Raw genomic sequence first — 21,014 nt, 5'->3', positions numbered from 1 at the left:
ACATGATTAGTTCTTTTGGGTTGTACTGATTTGAAATCATAGATATTTTTGATTTATAGGAAAGCTTCCTTCTTTTAAACATGAGTAGTTCTTTCGAGTTGTAATATTCGGCAATTGAGTCATAATAGACGCGAAATTCAGCTCAATCAAATGTACTTTCAAACTTTTCAGTCTGGAAGCACTTAATTTTACATGACATAATGAGAGAGAGAAGGATTAGTATTTTCCATTTAATTCCACTACTTTATTTGCTTATCCTTGACAGATACGCGTATTTCGTCTACAATGTGCAGACTTCTTCAGTGTCTTGTACTAATACTCGACTGTCGAGTATTAGTACAAGACACTGAAGAAGTCTGCACATTGTAGACGAAATACGCGTATCTGTCAAGGATAAGCAAATAAAGTAGTGAAATTAAATGGAAAATACTAATCCTTCTCTCTCTCATTATACAGGTATTCCACTAAGACGCCCACATTCATCAGGATTTACATGACATGTTTGTTTACGTCTCATCCTTTATGTCAAAGATGGATTCCGTCACGTGTAAGATTAGGTATTTCTAAGTGTGTATCGTACATCTCTATATGGACTGAGCTGCTTCCTAACACAACTTACGGATCAGTTTTCAGTGCATTTTTTTTGAAAATGAAATACTTTTAAATACTTTGCTATATCCCGATTTTTTTTACAAAATATACTTGCAATCCTCTCATAGTGAAGTTTCCTTGGGATCGAGCTTGAGATACTGAAGTATGCAACCAAAAGTTGTTGCAGAAGTTCAGAAAAACGTGACCTGTGAAAATTTGGGCGAAAATCAAGTTTATCTCAGAAAAAACACGAAGTGCTACAAATGACTCTAGTTACTTGTCCAAACCAGTTTCACTGAACGAAGAATCTTTCATTCTTTGAACACTTTGTGGGAATTTCTCGGGGAATTTACTTTCAGTTCAGGACTTCAAAATTATTCGGACGTTTATTGTATTTAATCTTACTGAAAACAGTAAAGTTCAATATTTATTTAATTAAAGTAAATGCTACTCACTTTGTTAAATATATGTTATTCAGTTTTTGACATTTGTCATACAAATACGAAACTGAGTCAAAGTTGTTGCTCACTTTAGAGTAAAGTCATTCGAGCATGTATCAAAAAACAAATTTGTTTACATTTTGTTCATAGTCCCTTTTCAAATGTTACGCGAGAGTTCTTCTGTTCTCCACGGGGACCAACTTTGATTTTCCAATATTCAATGTATTCTTTGATAATTGCATACATGTGAAATCGGAGACAGTTACTCCGAATCACCCTGTATACACAATTTTGACAATTCACGCTGAACCTTGCATTAGGTCCTAAGTAACATTGACAGATTCTCGATCAATGTTATTTAGGACCAGTGGCGTCGCGTAACCTCACCTCACCAACTTTCAAAACCAGATTTAATGCCATATTCATTCTCGAATCGGTTGAAAAATACACTTAATCTTCTAGTTTACTCGATATCTATCCATTCCAAGCAATATTTTGTTAATTGTATGTTTTGAGAGTTGGACCTAATCCAAAGTTCAGCTTGAATATTGTTAACAAAACTGCTGCCGGTATAGAAACTTCTAGCAGTTTCTACCAAAAACTGCACATTTAGCCTCTACTGTATACAGGGGAAATGGTTCTAATGTGGGCCTATGAATCTAATCGCCTGTTCTTCTATTGTGCTTAGAACCATCGGACGCATCTGGACAATACAAATAGAAATTTTTGATTTGAAAAATTGGTAAACAATGCTTTTCTTCGAAATGTATGTAGGAGCCCAATATTAGGGACACTTATACCGACTTTAGGTACATTAACCCTACGTACCAATATTACTGCAGCAGTTGTATGTATTCCACCACACAACGACGACGCCGACACCGGGATCACATATAGCGCTACATGTGCGCTTGCCTTGGCTCGGTGGCGGTGTGGTGCTGGGTAAACACATAGAGCAGCGGGGTTTAGCTAGTCCATTGCCTCGAAGCATTCACGTGCTTTTACGTAACGGACTCACCAACACCTTTTTGTGGGGTAGCACTTAGTGCGTTGTGAAGTGGTGTGCACTAACCAACACAGTGTTGAACTCCTTCCGAGGCCCGACCGACCCAGCTCGCCTTCGTTAACCCATATCAGTAGTACGCGCGCTTTCGTTGATCACACCGTAGCAGTAGCCAGATACTCGAGAGGCACTGCCCACCCATTGCTCTTAGAGGTATCGTCACCATACATACCTAATAAGAGGAAGTGGCCGTTGCAACTGGTTAGTTTGAATCTTGCTGCCGATAAGACTGGACGGAATCCGTGGTTCGTCCCCTCCCAATATATCACTGCAACAGCATTCAGTTGCATTGGGCTACAGAAGAACCACCAGCATCACACAACGAAGCATACATCCCAAACTAAAGTTGATACAAGGAAAAGAAGAGTCTGCTTTTTTATTACCTGATTAGTGTAGGAAGGATTTAAGTGTCTGCACGTTTTGTAACGATTTTTTTTTTATGAAAAAAGTGCAGGAATGTTGTCTTCCTGGCGAAGAATTAGTGATATAATTGCTCTGCTCTTAGAAAGCTAACGCGGTTAGCTTGAACCAGTGATCGAAAAATTCCTACTGCCTCTTTTTCCCTCCGTGCAAGAGCGTTGGTAGTGGGAAAGTACACACAGACATACAACGAATCGACGAAGAAGAGTGAACGTTTTCTGAATATAAATTTTGTAGCGCTGTTGCTAAGCGAAAAACCTGACTGCACGCGGTAGTCAGTCGTGCTAAAACAGCTGTTCGACCATATAAAGAGATACGGCTTGAGGCAGGGCCGCCGTATGAGAAGTTTTAAATTCGAAAAAAAGAAGCGCGTGTAGACGTACAAGTCGAAGAGAAGGTCTCGTTCGAAGCAAAAAAAGTGCATTCAGTATATAACACTGAAAAAGGCCACGTGCGATTTCGTATCGAAATAAGGAGAGGAATTTGGTGTGCGCGATACACACGGAAAAAGAAGGCTTGGTGCTATCAAAAGCATAACTGATTGTGATATTAGTGTGTATTGGTGCTCTCTCCACTAAAAAAAATAAAACAACCCTTGAAGGGCGGTTTTCGTTATCTTGCGAAATAGAGTTCCGGCCACAGTTGTGCAAGTGTGGTTATTGCTAGTCTGCCTAGGACCGTACAATATCCCCGTGTGAAAAGGCTTCAAAATTGATCCCAACATGGCACTGGAACAGAATGCCGCCACCGTCCGCGTCAGGGGAGACGTCCTGGAGGACTTTGTATTGATCTTCAGAGAGCTGCTTTCAAAGGTAATCATTTGTGCCGTTTTGTCCGCACTAACAAACAATGGGTTTTTTTGTGTGTGTGGTGTATTGTATTGGGGATTTTTTGGACGCGAAACAAGTTTCGCTGGAAATTAGTCATCCAAGCGTGCGTCGACCGCTTGAAAGCGAGCGAACTAGCGAGCGCTGGTTGCTTTGATGATATCATTACTTGGGCATTAGTCAGTTCCGGTTTTCCGGAGAACAGTAATTTCGATTTCGAAAATCGGTTTTATGAATGGGCAATTGAATTGAATTGAGTCACTTTGTTTCAGTTTGCAAACAATCGCGTGCGGTGTTGAGGGGGAGTAATGCTAGATTATGCCATCTAAACCGGTTTGGGGAATGGGTAGATTTACCCGGAATCAAGGCTTTTTTGTTATCTTGCCGCAGATAAACTAGAAGTAGGCGAGAAGGCGACGACGAAAAGAGATGCCTGATAAGTACCATCCAAGGTGGATTAACCAGATTTTTCGATTTACCCAAGATTACCTATTTTACGGGATTATAACCAAAAATATGTCGGATCAGCTTTGAGTTGCAATTTTCGATGGAAATCTTTTTAACTCAACAGGAAGCGTCTACCTGTTCGTTGATTAAGATTTGTTTGTTTTGAGGCTTGGTTCTACCTAACCTTCTTAACCGACTTGATTGGTTTTTGAGGTTTCAGAAGAACCATCCTGGAAAATATTTTAATGGAATTCTGAAAACGTTTGTAGGTGGTTGTAAATCCGATACCTAGGATTTTTGGTCATGCTTTGTCCGTGAAGAACATATCTTTGACTCATCTTTGAATTTTTCTGGACTTGCTTTAGCTTGAAGTCCACCGACAAATTGTCTTAAATACTTTCAAGATCTATGAACATGGCTTTCGTTGGCATCCCTTCAGTTTTTCTAAAGGTTGATGGGCATGTCCAAAAGAATTTGGAGGCCCTGACGACTTTAATTTATAATTATCTTGATATGCCAATCAGGACCTTCGAAGATAGATGCCCTACAAACTACTGCCCATGTATTTGAAGCCTTCTGATAAAACCTGTACACAGGCCTTTAAGGATTGTCATTGAATACTTATACCCTAGTCGCTCACTTGTGGCAGAACGGTTGTGGAACCTTGTGTGTGACTTATTTCAGTTACAACCAAGTTGCTTCAACTGAGTTCGTGATCCAGATTCACATCTTGAGATATTTAAGGACATGTCTAGAGGTTAAGCCTTTGAATATCTCAAGATTTGTTCTTCAAAATCGTTTAAACTCGTCTTTGTAGACTTCTGAACTTGTTTTAAAAATTCCCGAACGTGCCCTTGGTGTTTCTCATTGTATGATTTTTTTTGGCCATGCTCTTCATTAAAGATTTGGTTAATGGTTTTTGGAAGTTTGTCACTAAAATCATTTGGGCCTGTTTTACAACACTTTTAGATCCAGTCTGACACACCAGTCTTTTAGGTATTCTAAACTTGCCTTTGAGCAGTTACATGCTAAATGACGAATCGGGAAAACTCGACCTCCTTCGATTTGCATGAAACTTTGCATAATTGTTTGTTATGGGCATTTGCCAAAAATTTCGCTAAAATTTTCAATCGAACTGACGTCTGCGACAAAATTGAAGCGAAAAATTATGATTTTCTGGGAAAAATATACAAGGAAATGTTTCTAGTAATTTCCAGTTAAAATTCAACATCAATATTTAACACCGAAATATCTCAAAATTTCCTCGTCCAATTTTTATAATTTTAAAAAAAATCTCAATTTTTGAAATATTTAATATTACGAACTCTTGAAAACTGCCGAAAATCGTAGAACAAGAACTTTTGGTCTAAATTTTAAATTTTTTGTTATAACGTTTTTTCATGCAATGTATACTCAGACAACAATATTTGAGACACTTTGAATCATTTTCTGTGAAAATATACACAAGAAAAGTGTATTAACAAAAAGTTCTAAAATTTGACCAAACGTTCTTGTTCTACGATTTTTGTCAGTTTTCAAGAGTGCATGGTTTTGAAAATTTTAAAAGCTTGCACTTTTCATAAGCTTTTTTCTGAAAATAAAAATTTTGAAAATTCGGCAGAGATATTTTGAAAAATTTGCGGTTTTAACTTTTTTTCGTAAAAGTAATAAATAATATTTGTTGTGTATTTTTCACAGAAAGGCATTATTTTCCTCTAAAACTTTGTCTCAGACGTCATTTCGATAAGAAATGCCATTTCCGTGCTATAATTTTTATAATACGATATCCAACATGACCGAATTTTGGCAAAAATATGAATCATTGCCCATAACAAAAATTACGTTAAGTTTCATACACATCGGAGAAGGTCGATTCAAAAACTTTGCCTGGAACTGCTCATTTGTAGATCTCTGAACATGCTGTCTTTTGAACTTTGCCTTGAGACCTGAATTTGTCATTTAAAACATCTGAACCAGTGTTTGGAGTCTCTTAGACTTGCATTTTGCAGGCTGTTTGTTAAGTTTGCCGTAAACATCCTCTGACTTTTACGCTTGTCTGTGAAGTCATCTGAACATACCTTTATTGTAGATTTCTCCGCATGCTGGAAATTAAGAATCTTTGATCGTTGCGAGAAGTCCTATAGATTTTTCTTTAAAATCTCTTAGGTTGACTTTTGAAGATCCTTGGACTTGCTATTGAACACTGGCTGATCTTGGAAGCCCTCTGAACTTGCTCAAGAAGTCCTCTGAGAATCCGAACCAGCCTTGTATTACATAAGTTTAGAGTCACCATTTTAGATCTCTGGACTCTGGAAAAGTCATAACTTTGTCTAGACTTATCTTTCAAATCTGCTAAGCGTGCCTTTGAAGATTCTGGGGTTTGTTTTTAACAACTTCTGCGCTGATATTTGAAGCCCTCTAAGGTTGTCCTAATTGTTGATCCCTGAACATTCTAGTCATTGAAGATCCTTAAACTTTCCTTGAAGTCATAAGGATTTGGGTTTAAAGTCATTTGGACATAGTTTTCAAGTCCCTGGATTGGCCATTTATAATATCTGAAAAAAAAAAATAGTTCTTATAGGTCGTTTCTTAAAGTCTTCTGAACTTGTGTTTAAAAACTTCTCACTGTACTTAAAGTTTCTTGAACTCGCTTTCGACGACTTCGGGGGTTTTTTTTCGAAGCCAGCTGAACTTGCCCTCATTGTGGATTTCTTGACATTCTTTTAATGACCGTCGAACTTGCTCTTCAACGCTTCTGTATTTGTCATTTATAATATCTGACCATGTCTTTGTGAACATTTCGACTCGTTGTAGGCCTCCGGACTTGTCCTCTGGTTAGGCGCCTGTACATCTTAAGCCTAGTGCTTGGAGTTTCTTAGACTTGGTTTAAGTAACTTCTGCTTGCCTTATAGCCCTCTTATTATAGATTATGAGGCATGCTTTTGATGAACTTGTCCTTGAAGATTTATGAACTTGCTATTTATAATATCTGAAATTGTTTTTGAAGTCGTTGACGTACTCTTAGTCCTCTTATGCCCTTAAGTATCTTAAATCTAGGCCCTGAAGACCTTAGGACTTACTCTAAAAGACTTTTGCGATTGCTTTTGTTTATGAATCCTATGAACGTGCCTTGAAGTTTTCTAGACACTATTTAGTTCTCAACGTTCTCTGTACTAGATTTGGAGTACCTTTGGATTTTCTCTAAAAAATCTCTGAGTCTTTTCTAATATAGATCTTATAAGCATTACATTAGTCGTATATCTGCTCTATAAGGCAAAGAGGCCAAACATAGTGCGTTGGTTAATTACTTTGAAATCCATCAAAGTCTTCGGGTCTTGAAAATTAGGAACAGGGATGATTCCAAAAATATAAATTCGGTGTATTTTATTTAAAAGTCCTCCTAACATCTGTAAGCTTTCCGGAAAGGATCTATGAAAAATTGACCGACTCCCATGACGCCCCTGATTGTATCTCTATCCGCTGCTGCTCCAGTTACATTGTACAAACGGTCCACTTGTCACCATCAATTCAATTACAGCAACTTGAACAGCTTCAATCTCAATGGTCAACCCCAACCGCTGCTGTCAGTCGTCATGCTATAAATATACACCTTCTTCCTTCAAATAGGCACGAAGCCGTTTCTCTAATTAAAAAGTCCCATTATCCCAGTTCTCCCTCATCCCATTCATGCAATCACCGGACTTCAATCTAAATAACAGCACAGCGTAGTAAGTACTTGGTAGATACTGCTCGCTCGTATTCCACTTCAAACCGGAAGCAGTTGACTCGCCGTTCTGTTTACTACTGCGAACTGCGAATCCTTAGTAAAGCCCTTCCCACTTATGCAGCCCTCTTGCCAAAGGCCAAGAAGAAGAAAAAATGCGGAAAGAGGTTAAAATGCCAAATCCCTCAAGGACACGTTGGCACGTGCTCCAATTATTTCATTTCTCCGCTGGATAGGAATGTCCTGAAATGATCCTGTAGTTCGTTGTCATAAACAACAAAAGTTGAATCGCAGGCGGCGCTGACGTCGCCCGTCGCGACGGCAACCATTGTTTATACCTCATTTAACTCTAAGCAACAGAAGGTCAGAGGTTACTATTTGCATACCTTCAGGGGGAGGATGGGGAGGGGGAGAGAATGCGCAGCTCATAAAAAACTAATGCCAATGTCGGAGGACGCCCGTAGGCACGTAGATGATGAACAATTTTTAATGAACACCTTACCACCCATCCATCCGGAAGAGCTGTTCCGACAGGTGGCTAATCGGACGTTATGCCGAGCACTATTTATAGGTTTTGATCTTTCCGAACACCAGTATGACCGATTGGTGCGCAAAACTTTGTCGTTTTGCACTTCCATCGAAACGTTAATTACACTCTCTATGGTCGTGCACAGAGAGCAAGCGGTAAAAGTTATGATTAGCACACGCGAGCTGCTACTGTCTCTATATAGCAATGTACATTGATACCTGCACACGCCGCGAGGGAGAGAGAAGAGCGGATCAAGTCGTCGGCACGGTCGCCATATAGATATAGGGATATACCTGAGCTGCACTCTATGCACGGGTTTCTAGTTTCGGCCTTTTCCTCCTATCTCCGACTCCGGCTGGGTTCGGTCGCACACGTAACTTGGCACACAGTTGAACGGCATCGATGCAACGAGGTGGTTGCAATTTTCCCCTGCTTGCAAAAGGGGCAGTGCTGCCAGCGTCCGCCGATACATAATCGCGGCAAATTTTTTGGCCATTTGCCGATTACTGTTTGCATAACGTGTTTGTCTCCTTCCATACCGCCGCGGTTCGATCGGTGTCGGTTACGGTAACGGTAATAGTGTGTGCGATCAAAATCCGGCGTTTGACGACGAGCAGCAGTAGAAATCTCTGCCGATAGGCAGCCGAGGATTTATCGATTTGCTGCCTCGAGCGCTTGCTTGGGAAACAGCTGAGTTCCGGAGTCGGTCCATGGATACGCTGGATAGCGATTTCTACGTGGAAGTTGTGATTAAGGTCTGCTTCGCTCCCTTCTCTCTCTCTCTCACTAGAACGTTTGCGTGACAAAGCTCTACTACCGTTTGTTTGTTTATTTGTAGTAAGCGGTGTAATTTTGTGTGTTGTGCGTTACATAAGAATCGGTTTGGCAACTTCGAAGGCCAATCGGTGCACCTAACCCAGTTTGGAGTGACTTTGGACGCAACGGTTGTGAATTTGGCGAGGGATTATGAAACGATGTTGGTGGAATTTGTTCATTGAAAGGCAATGGACAGAACTAGAGTGCAGTGCACAATCGTAATACGCTGAGAATTTAAATCTTCGAACCGGAAGTTCACTGATTCCAGATCGGTTTGTTTATCTGTGCGTTAAGAGGGAAGGGAGGGACGTGATTATTTATTGGAAAGTCAAAAGCAATTTTTTTCGTTGTGCCCACTGTGTTCCGGCAGGCAAGTGGCAATCCAATGAACACATTTTCATGACCGTAATTTTGGATTTTAAAGAAAAAACTGCTTTTTTAATTTTGAAAATGAATGACGTCCCCTTTTACCTTAAGTTGATCTTAACTTAAATTGAAAAAAGACAATATTTGGCTTCAACAGCCAGGCAGTGTTGCCAGTTGTCCATACCACGACACCCAGACATGTCACCCAGAAACTCTTGAATTTAGTAGTTGAAACTTGACTTGAGAAGAACTAATTTTAGTCATTAAGCGCATTATACTTCCTTCGTCATGGAATTATTAACTTATCACATCGTTCGAGCAGTTGCTATGGGATTGTTGGTCATATTTTCGAGCAGATTTGGGACCAGCGATTTTAGGAAAATGAAACTTAGCATAAACAAGACCCTATTTTTCTTGGGGTTCTAGAAGAAGAAAGAGGTTGTAAGAGGTTGTATTCAAGACACGACCGTAAATTTGACGTAGGATTACGAGCTCGGTATCAATATTCGGCGACTGTGTTAGGGAAACCACTTTTTCCCATCACGGAAACGCCTCGTTTTCTGGTGACAAAATTACGCATTTTCGTGCACAAAACGCTAAATTAATTGGAGGAATTTCTTTCTAAAATTTTCCAGTCGCGCGATATTCGCGATCAATCATATGAATTCGAGATTTGTTTCGCTTTTTTTCTAGCGTCCTGGAGTTTTCTCTACCTTAATTCGAAGTGTTTCTAAATTGACAACGTTTGAGAATTTGCATGTACAACTTCAATACTGTTACGCATTTGACCACAAACGTTTGGTTGCTGGGTACATTATCAAAGAGCTATGAGGGTGATGTGACTGGCAGCAAAGCGAGCGAAAGTTCAATGACAATTAACAATGTATGGTGATCCTGAAAAGAACCGTTTTGTCGTGATGGTTGAGTAATGCCTGAGCTATTAGGGTGTTCAACACGGATGAGCCTAGTAAGCTGTATGTTGTTTGGAACGAGGATGACGCGCTTGGCCCAGATGGCCCACAGCGACACACGAAGAGCTACTGAATCCGATCAGCAGCGGTACGGCTTCTTCCTTCTTCTTCGGTTAATCGAGGGATCGTGGGGGCAGCCTTGATAGCTAGCTGCTTGCGGGGAGCCTTTCGTTGTGTACTGGAGAAAAATGTACAACGCCACGCGCCGAAAGCACTGCTGTTGCTGTTACTGATGTCGACCGACCGGACACCACCACCACCGTTTGGTGGGACCGGATGGAATTATATTTTCAAATCCGTGCAATTGGTGATAATTTTGATCACCATTGCAAAAGTTGAACATTTGTGTAATTTTCAATAGATTGGTAGACAAATTTCCAACCAATTGGCTTGTTTAGAATTAAAATTCATGCGCTATTGACAGAGCTATAAGTGGTCAAAACCTGACCACTTTTCGTAACGCGGTCGATTTAGGTTTTTTGAAATTGCACCCTCAATATGTTGCTGAAAGGTGGCAAAGTTCTAGTGGCAGAAATGTAATTTTAAACTGCTCGAACGTTGCCCAGCACTGCTCGACTAAGTTATTAATTTCTGTTTTTTTAAACATCCAAAATGTTGTCTACTTTTCTGGATATTTTAAAAGGAAGGACATTTCTCAAACTACTATTTTATTTCAGAGTTCACGGGGTAGTGGCAATTTAAACTGCTCGAATGGAGCGATTCATTGCCATTTATTCAAATTTATCTCAATTGATGAATCTACGTTAAGGTCGACCAGCAGATGGAAATGATGATAAAATGAAAATGACGTTTTGCTACCTGTCAAATCGTATGGAATATTTTTTAGTACATCATCACTTTTGTGGTTTTGGATTTCAAACCTAGGTGTCGCATGCACTGGTGCAGTTTCGCGTAGATTCATCAATAGCCAAGAATTATTTTATTCTACTTTAGATACTCGGCTCATCTGTTTTTAAGTTTGCCTCACTGAGTTTTTGAAAGTTTATGAAGTTTATGAAGTTTTCAGAAGATTATATTTTTAACTTCACTCAAATTTAGATAATTTTTGGCAAATTTTACTTAAATATGAGTACTTGAGTACTATGAGTTCCAAACACTGCCTAAATTTTAGTGAAGTTGATAAATAATTCCCGCAGTTTACTGAATCGAAACATAATTGTTTATAGTACAGGAATTCGTTGGTTGACGGTTTTGACGTTAGGGTTCTTCTTTTAAGCTTTTAACACATCTTTAGCGAGCGTTTTGCTGGCTATCAATTTAGTGTTCTTTAGTGATGAACTTTCACAGTTATTAATTGACTGCATTCTATGCCAATCAATGCATGAATTTTTGTATAGAAGTCGAGAAAATTTCAATCTCGAAAGACTTCTTCGATCGAACGGGTAATCGCCGCCTCCAGTTTGGTAATACCGTGCCCTTTACTGACTCGGCTATCTGAGATCGCGCGTTGAGGGTGCTTTGCAGTTCAAATACAAGTTTGGGATACGATCGAATATGACCTTAGTCTCAAATGCTGATGAATTGTTGAATAGTTGAATATCTGTATAATGCTAGAGAGAAGGATTTCATTTAATTCCACTACCTTATTCGCTTATCCTTGACTGCCTTTTACTAATCCTCGACTGAAGAAATGTATATTTTGGTAGATTTTAACTTAGAAGCTAGGTAAATATAAATCTACGCTCCTGTAGAAGCAGGTACTTAACTGCTTACTCATTGATGTGCCCTAGGTAGTAACTTGAAAATCCAAGTGTGTCCGTTTCCTTGATCTCTGCTGAGTAAAGTTGTTTCAAATCTAGATAGAGCTGAAATTAGGGCGTAACATAAAGAGAGTAAAGTCATGGCACTCGCTGGCAAATCGACATCTCTATCGAGTAGGGGAAGACTTTCCTTACCCGATGGATATGTTGGTTTGTGTGGGCGTGTCTTGAATTCCTAGGAATCAACGAGAGAAGTCATTATTTACAAAAGCTGTTACACCCCAATTTCAGCTCTATCTAGAAATGTTTTTTCTTTTCGATTTAAACAACAGTTTGACACATTTCAAACTCAAACATTACCCATGAAATCACTTTTCCATAAACAAACCATCCTAATCTATTTGAAATTTAAACAAAAACTTGGAGTTAACCGAAGACAACCTATCATGAAGACTGACAGCTCTCACGCTTTCTTATACAATCGCTAAGAATCCTCGTCATCTATCGCTCAAAGGAAAATACTCCGACTCCGAACGAATTTGATGTGCATGGATAAGGGCAGAGTTTCCAATCTTCTTGATTAATCTGAATTTGTCATGCTAAATGATTCAACTTTAACGTATCCAAAGATTAAAAATGGGTTTGTTTTCATAGCAATCTACATTTCGCCTGAGGTTGGAATCTTCGCTTAAAATACATTCACTGAAAACGAATCTTACTCAGAGAGAGAGCCATTTTTACTCATTCGTATGGAGAAATCACTCCATACGAATGAGTAAAAGTGAGCTAGACTCGTTTTCAGTGTTTTGAGCATTTATCTCTTTAAATAAATTGTTCTTTAATACATCATCACGAAACTCACTAACGACATCTCGCGAGCTATTCGTGGAAAACCGGTTGTTTGCCAATGTTGCATACAAGTTCAATTTCTGTGGTGAAGGACTCACGCAACTAATAATATTTAAATTGAACGTTACATGCGTGTACGATGATTGAGGAGAAAGAAGTACGTCTGTTTGTCTGTGATTTATCTTTGAACGGCAGTGTGATGTGTTGTCTTGGATAATCAGGTTTCTACTATCCTCACTTTTTGAAAAATCCAATTTTTCAAAAAGTTAGTACAGTAGCAACCCAGCTGCTACATCGTGCAGCAGAATTGCGAATGTATTCGCTTGTAAACGATTACGGGCCCATCAGCTGTTGTTTTCTCGTTCGAAAAACCACCAATCAAAGGTAAACCTCGGGGTCGACGATGGATGCATAGTAATCGCGAGACACACCTCCGTTGCGTGCTGGCGCAATGATTCGCTGGAAAGGACGGGGACGGCTCGACAAGATTCAACGTCAAGTTTGAAACAAAGAAGCGAGCTGGTGAAGTATGTGTGTGTGTGTGTGTGTTCGAACCTTATCGGCTTTAACATAGCCGCGAAAGGTTGGAAACAGAACCGCATCAAAATAGACGAACTGGTTTTGCACTGAACTGAAATTAATGAGCAATTAAGACGGAGCGCTTGGCAACAGACGGAGGCGCGATTTCGGCTGTTGGCTGTTGTTTCAAAGAGCGATAAGGTTATTTTTGTTCTGCGGATTCCCATTTTTGGGTGGCAAGTTCACCCGAGATTGACCTTTAAAATTCCCGATGAAATGCCCAAAGCGCTCAAGTTGTGTGCTATTTACCCGTTCGCGATAAGCAATCGAACAGCGTATTTTTTCTAGTGCGAAATTCATGTAAACGTCACCAGTCGTCACGAGGTGACGAGGTGCGTGCCAGCCATTAGCCGATATCCGCTAATTGGATGCGCCCGTTTCGAAGAATTCCGTAGCAAATTTTTGGCGATCTCACAATCAGCGAAATCGCATTAGCGCCGGTTGGCCAAATATCACACCCACATTTGCTAATCATGAAACGTGGCACTGCGTGAAACGTCACGGCCGTCTCGGTCAAGTCCCGTTTGGATGCGGCCATACATTTGTCGGTGCAGACAGTTTGACAAATACCGGAAATATCCACCCGGATCCATCAGCGTCGCGTCGTCTGCTGCAGTTTTTCCTGCAGCGTGACTTATCAGAATGTAAACATCACTCTAGGTAGTGAGGCCTTTTTGCACTCAACCAGCCCGTGATGTTGTCAGTTCTAGCGAAAGCAAAACTAAGCCATCGATCGATCGTAATCAACAAAACATGATGTTTACGTCTGATTGGTGGCTGACCGAGAATTGCATGTTTTTGTTTTCAGCAAACCGTCTCGCGTGTCGTTATCAGCTCTCTATGTTGATTCAACATTCTCGATCTTCTTGTCATGCTCTGCTCTGCCTTCCCTTGTATGGTTCGGCAATACCGCACAGTCATGCCACGTTGGAGTATTTGACCCAACAAGTTGGCCGGAAGTCCGAAATGAATTCTGGACCTGATTAATGCTTTTCTAAACCCACCCAATTGTCATTATTAGAAGCTCTTGAGCAATCACTTGGTCGTTTCGAAAAGTTCATTCTGTCAGTAGTCTGCTGCTCGGTTTTCGGCTTGTGATTGACAGCCACGACCTTAATCGAATGCTGAACTTCCAACGTCCTCAACGTGGCATTTCTGGTTCCCCGCAGCAGCAGGCAATCTTGTTTGGCAAGATGCAGCCGCGCTTTGTCGTCCGAAGACAAAAATTGAAAGTCCATCCAATTCATGGCCTCTGATCAAATACCACATTCATAACCGACGACCGAACCGGGCGAACAGACGACGCGCGAGCGAGTTCAAACTGGACCTTGATCTGCTAAACAAGCAATTCATGCGCCGAAGTCGTGATCGTCGTCGTCGTCGTCGTCGTGGATGAGCGTCATTTGCGATCGTGACTGATGACGTCACAAAAAGTAAACCACTGCCGCGTGCTGTTTAGTTTGGGATGAATTTTTGTTTGTTTGTACGAAACGGGGTTTCCGTTGGTAGTGTGTATGCATTGATTGAAATTGTATAAGAGACCTACTTTTCGCTAGGGCCTAGGGTTTGGGTAATTGGTTCGAACGCGTTTTCGGGTGTTGAATGTCTAATGGTTAGACATGACATCGGAGCTGAAATTTGTTCTTGGACTTACATCATGGCTTCAGCATAGATCACCATTGGCATTTGCTATGACTCATCCCTTGTTCAACTTTCGTTGCCTCAATTTCTTCTGATGAGTTTGTGAGCGCGGTTCGAACCTTCATCTTATTACATCGATAATGATACGATCAAATCAAAAACATCCCATCGTGCATAATTGTCACAGTAGGCTCATCACTGTACGGGCGACTGTCAAACGGCAGCCCTTTCGATCCTTCTTTAGTCGTTATTTGTTTCCATCCCCACTCCACTCCACACAATATTTGCACCCATAAAATAAAAAAAACCTTAGTTAGCCTTAATGCGTAGCATTCCACGGAACGACATCGACGGCGGTACTAATTGTGCTTCCTTTCTTCGCTTTTACATTCACTTTCAGTATCTGGATATAGGCGAAGATCTGAACGTACCTGATGACTTCACGCAGAGCGAGATGCAGAGCGGTATGTGGTGGCGGCACCTGGCCGCCGGTGGTTTCGCGGGGGCCGTCTCCCGGACCTGCACGGCACCGCTCGATCGGCTCAAGGTATTCCTGCAGGTAAGTCCACTGCGTCCGAGCACAATCCTTGCTCAAGTCATTTCAATGTTCTTTTTTTTTGTTCTGCCTTCCCCCAGGTGCAATCAACCAAACAGCGAATCTCAGACTGCCTGCAGTACATGCTGAAGGAGGGCGGAGTGCAGAGCCTGTGGCGGGGCAACTTCATCAACGTGCTTAAGATTGCCCCGGAGTCGGCAATCAAGTTTGCTGCCTACGAGCAGGTGAAGCGGCTCATCCGGGGCAGCGACAAGCGCCAGCTGTCGATCTACGAACGGTTCGTGGCCGGTGCCTGCGCCGGTGGGGTATCCCAGACGGCGATCTATCCACTAGAAGTATTAAAAACTCGACTAGCATTAAGGAAAACCGGACAATACAGTAGTATATTGGACGCGGCGAGCAAGATCTACCGCCGCGAGGGCGTCCGCTCGTTCTACCGTGGCTACATTCCAAACATGCTCGGCATCATACCGTACGCCGGTATCGATCTGGCCGTGTACGAAACGCTGAAGAAGAAGTACCTCAGTCACCACGAGACGGAACAGCCGAGCTTTTGGCTGCTGCTGGCGTGCGGTAGCGCCTCCAGCACGCTCGGGCAGGTGTGCTCCTACCCGTTGGCCCTGGTGCGGACGCGGTTGCAGGCTCAAGGTGAGTTGGGAACTTGACCAATGCAGGACAGACAGTTGACAAACGAGAACATATCTAGATAGAGCTGGAATTAGGGCGTAACAGCTTTTGTAAACAATGACTTGTATCGATGATTCTCCGGACTAGAAGAGACACAAACAGAGCCCTTACCGTGGCCGATATCCTACAAGGAAGGACAGATTGTGAGGCTATCCTGAGGCAAATTGACCTGAATGTTCAACCCCGACCGCTTCGTAATAACCTTATGCTAAGACTGCCTCTACGTCGCACAAATTATGGAGCGTACGGTGCGATTTGCGGACTGCAGAGAACATTCAACAGAGTTGCATCTGTTTTCGACTTTCATCTTTCCCGTGATGCGCTTCGTCGAAAGTTTTCTTCTGTTTTTCGCCGGCAGGAGTTAAGATATTGACTATAAGATATACGTTTTTTAATGTTTTTTTATGTTATGACCATGCTTGAATGTAATTTTTTTTTACCATAGTTGATAAGGTTTAAATCATTGGGGCTTCATCCAGCCTGTTGATGTAATTAAATAAATAACAAATAACAAAATGATTTCTCGGAATTCAAGGCACGGCCACGCAAACCAACATAACCAACGGGAAGGGGAAGTCTTCTCCTACCCGATGGTAATGTCGATTTGAGTGAGCGAGCCTTGATTTTTTAGAAATTGTTTACAAAAGCTGCTACGCCCTAATTCCAGCTCTCTATAAATATAAGAAATGATTGTGATCCGAATAATCGGTATCCTTGTTCTGTATGAAAAGAGAGTGGTAATCCAACATTTCTCCAATCGCCAATCGAAAAATTTAACCAGATGTTTCACGATCTCAGATTGTCAGAAGGTCTCTGAACAACAATTATGGTGGATTCACTCCGTACATGGAGCTCACTAGACACCTCGGAAGCTTTTTGGCTTTTAAAGTGGACATTTTATACGATTTATGAGGAGTTGAAAGTATAGAGTTGATATTTCCGTACGGCAGTGTGAAAATTGTATAAAGAAAGTAGAAACCAAGCAATTAGCAACTTTGAGCAAGGTACGAATCGGATCGAGCATCCTCTTTACCAAACTCATCCGTTGATGAGGGATGTGAGGAGTGTGATATTTGACGTTAGGCATCTCCAAACCGCCCTAAAATAATCAATCGAATTCTTTTAATAAATGTTCTTATTTATTTATTTATTTATTTATTTATTTATTATTCGCTTCATCGAACTTTTGTTGTCTAAATGAAGATTGATGGGGAAAAGCCTATTTGGCAAATATTTGCGCAAATAGGCGTAAAAACCCCATATCTTTTCAAAATACAAGGAATATAAAAAGGACAGAAAAACACATCAATTATAAAAATAAACACCGAATAATAATAATACTATGGTCTTCATCATAAAAAAATAACCTCGTCCTATGGCATGGAGTTGTCCTTGGATCAGTCGAGGCCGCCATCGCAGAGTTGATCGGGAACAAAAAAGGAAACAGGTAGCAAAATTCATCATAATATGTACATTAATGGACCGCTACTCACCGTCTTGCAACAATTTGCTGATTGAAAGCAGTTGCATGTGTCGAACCGTATCGTCACCTATCCAGCAGAATACGTTGAATCCGTTGACGAAATGTTTCCACTGTGCAGTTGAAATCGAAAAAAAAACATAGAATTCATTGAAACGGGCTGACATGAGCCGTATTGGATCATGAAATCCGTAATTAGCTGCACGGGGTCCGAGATGCAGATGTAGAACTCGTTCAGGTGCATAGATTTCGAATTCAGCCAAAATCCCGGGAGAGTCGATTTCACTTATCAGCACTTTTGCTGCAAACACTGCCTGGTTAATCTTCCGCCTACGTTCAAGAGTTTCAATACCCAGTAGTTGGCAACGATCTTCGTAGGGTGGAAGGTTCGTAGGATCGTACCAAGGAAGGTGGCGAAGAGCGTAACGAATGAATTTCCTCTGAACAGACTAGATCATCGCTATCCAAACTGTTTCATACGGACACCATACTACTACACCAAATTCCAAGATCGATCGCACTAGAGAACAATATAGAGCTGTCAGGCAGGTAGGATCCCGAAACTCATCAGAGATCTTAAAGATGAATCCGAGTTGCCTGTTAGCTTTGGCTATGATATCCGTGTAATGTAGCTTAAATGTCAAAGCAGAATCAAGTGTAATTCCTAGATCACGAACGTTGTCCACACGCTGCAGAGGTTGGTTATCGATCGTATAATTGAATGCAATTGGTTTGAGCTTGCGATGGAAAGTGATGATATTGCATTTTTGAACACTCAACGTGAGAAAATTCTTAGAGCACCACTCTTCGAAACTATCGATCAGGTGCTGCAACCGCAGGCAGTCAGTGAAGCATCGCACAACCACGTACATCTTGACATCGTCTGCATAGAATGACCGGCAGCCAGTTGGAAGTATCAAACCGATTTCCTTAATGAATATGGAGAATAGCAGCGGTCCCAAATTGCTGCCTTGAGGAACGCCTGAGTTGTTTGAAAAATATTCCGATTGATCAGACCCGATTTTCACACAAAGCTGTCGATTGGTAAGATACGATTCAAACCAACGAGTGAGTCCATGAGAAACACCAAACTTCTCGATTTTGGCAATTAGAATGGCATGATCAACCCGGTCGAAAGCAGCCTTGAGATCCGTGTATACGACGTCCACCTGTGCCCCTGCCTCCATATTTCGTAGGCATAGGGAAATGAAAGGAGCGAGGTTTGTTGAGACCGACCGTTTGGGGTGGAAACCATGTTGGTCAGGAGAAATGTAGTTTCTACAGCTGGCAAATAAAGCATCGTTGATGATTATCTCGAATACTTTCGAGCAGGCACAAAGTGAAGTAATTCCTCGGTAATTCTCACCATTTTGTTTGTCTCCTTTCTTGAAAATCGGGAACATGAACGATGATTTCAAAAGAGAGGGAAATACACCTTGTTGTAACGAAATATTGAACAGCTTTGAAAGCGGAGAGGAAAGCTCTGTTGAGCATCTTTTGAGTATGGACGATGCAATGCCGTCAGGCCCAACAGTGTTCGAGAATTTCAGCTTCTGGATGGCAGAGTCGACGAGGTTCAATGTGACCGTGAAAATATCAAAGCTGAACGCGTCACTGGGAGTATCTCTGATCCCTTCAGCAACTTGGCTTAACGATGCCGTCGAATCGCTGAAAGCACTCTTGAAATGCTCAGCCAGGAGGTTACATTTCTCTAAAGAAGTGTTGGCTCTTTTATCACTTAGATGAATCTCAACCGGTAGCCCATCCTCTTTCCTTTTTGTCTTCACAAACGTCGCCGGTTACGCCGGAGATTGGTCTGCATACGTCTTGAGTACTTCTTGAGTACTACGGTTGTACATTCGGTAGCAATTACTTGCTAACGAAAATAATCGCTTGGTGAATGGATTACGGGACTGGCTGTATTTTCGAAGAGCCTCACACGCTTCAAGTGTTGTAATCGAGCATTGGACCATGCAGGTTTTGGAGCAGGTCTCCTCAGAGGCACACAATCCATTATTAATCGGCTAACAACTTCGTCGAAATAGTTAACGGCTTCATCAATGGACGAACATAAGTCAAGCCACTGCCAATCTACCTGTGCCAGTAAGTGATTCAATGCGACGTAGTCAGTTCTACGTAAGTCCAGGCTTTGTACATCAACGATGTTTTCATAGAGAACAGGAACTGCTCGATTGATGAATGCTTCCAACGCTGGATGATCGGCGCCAAATTGTTTTTCTTAGAATCTTAAATATTTTTCAAGGCTGGAATTTTTTACTTTTCCTTAGTACACTATACTAAAAATCTGAGTACTGCGAACTAACTCAAAATGCTTGTCATCTGAGAGCCGAGTCGAACTGTCAAACGGGAGGCAAACATTCAAAAGAGCACAGAAGTCATGTGGGTAGTTACTGTTTAAACCACAAATAAAGGTATTGCCATCTACTGTAAACAAATGAAGAATTATAATTATGAAACTGTCCAAACATCAACCCTAGTAGGCGGATAATGTTAATTATCGAACGTGATCAGGGTGTCGACTACCTAGGAAAAAACCTGGAAAATCAGCGAATATCAGGGAATTCATTTTTAGTCTGGAAAATCAGGGAATCTCAGGGAATTTCATTCAAATTCAGGGAAATCTTTCTTCAGAAACTTATCAATAAGTATGATTGATTTCGCTAGTTTTAAACAATAACTCAGCGTAGTATGAAGATGGTTGTTTATTTCAAATTTTAAATAGAGTTGCGAACTTGTGGTTGCCCAATGCTTGATGTTGCATTTTTGCGAATTGAGCAAAAATTACTTAGAAAAAGGATATTTCGATGATTTTTGGTCTAACATAAATTCAGCTCCCACTGGGTGTTGGAACATTCCTGAGTTCGACTGAGATCCTGAGGGTTGACAAAAACCCATTTTTGTAGCCGCTAGGCGGTGTTAGTTGTTTCAAAATTTAATCTTGAAATGAGCATGTTTCTTCCGAATACAGTAGTTGTTTGCTAACTGGGTTAAAAGTGCAGCCTAGATAGCGAATTCCACTCGCTAACATGGCTTGTCAAACGTCAAAAAACACCGAGGTGACCTTCAATGGCTTGAGTTGAAACAGTGTAAAGTTTCTTAATGATATTTTCACTGCATTGCATTTGCTATTTAAATAGGCTTAACGCTTTCAAGTCTTGCTTTCAGTGTGAAATAAAAATAAAATTAACACTTAATATTCCATTCGAATGCCCCTCACCAATTATGACAACGAAATGTTAAACTAAATGTGACGTCTATTTTTGATGTATAACTGCTTTTTAACTGG

The 21,014-nt window shown here is 41.1% G+C and overlaps 1 protein-coding gene across 4 annotated transcripts in view; it reads left to right on the top strand.

Moving 5' to 3' along the window:
• The window catches only part of SCaMC (Short Calcium-binding Mitochondrial Carrier), a 107,907-nt gene that overhangs the window by 82,515 nt on the left and 4,378 nt on the right, over nucleotides 1–21,014 (top strand). For 2 of the 4 annotated variants that reach the window (XM_065230489.1, XM_065230488.1), the window contains exons 4-5: nucleotides 15,385–15,543; nucleotides 15,621–16,188. In XM_065230489.1, coding sequence (XP_065086561.1) covers nucleotides 15,385–15,543; nucleotides 15,621–16,188 — 727 coding nt within the window. Of the gene's footprint in view, nucleotides 1–2,172; nucleotides 3,327–7,938; nucleotides 8,797–15,384; nucleotides 15,544–15,620; nucleotides 16,189–21,014 lie in introns of those variants that run through there. The other 2 variants (XM_065230490.1, XM_065230491.1) reach the window with 2 other exon arrangements.

This window comes from Ochlerotatus camptorhynchus, unplaced genomic scaffold (assembly GCF_037179485.1).
Source record: "Ochlerotatus camptorhynchus isolate MF236.1 unplaced genomic scaffold, CSIRO-AGI_Acam_v1.1 ptg000330l, whole genome shotgun sequence".
Taxonomy (NCBI): domain Eukaryota; kingdom Metazoa; phylum Arthropoda; class Insecta; order Diptera; family Culicidae; genus Ochlerotatus; species Ochlerotatus camptorhynchus.
This window is presented reverse-complemented; position numbering and strand designations above follow the sequence as displayed.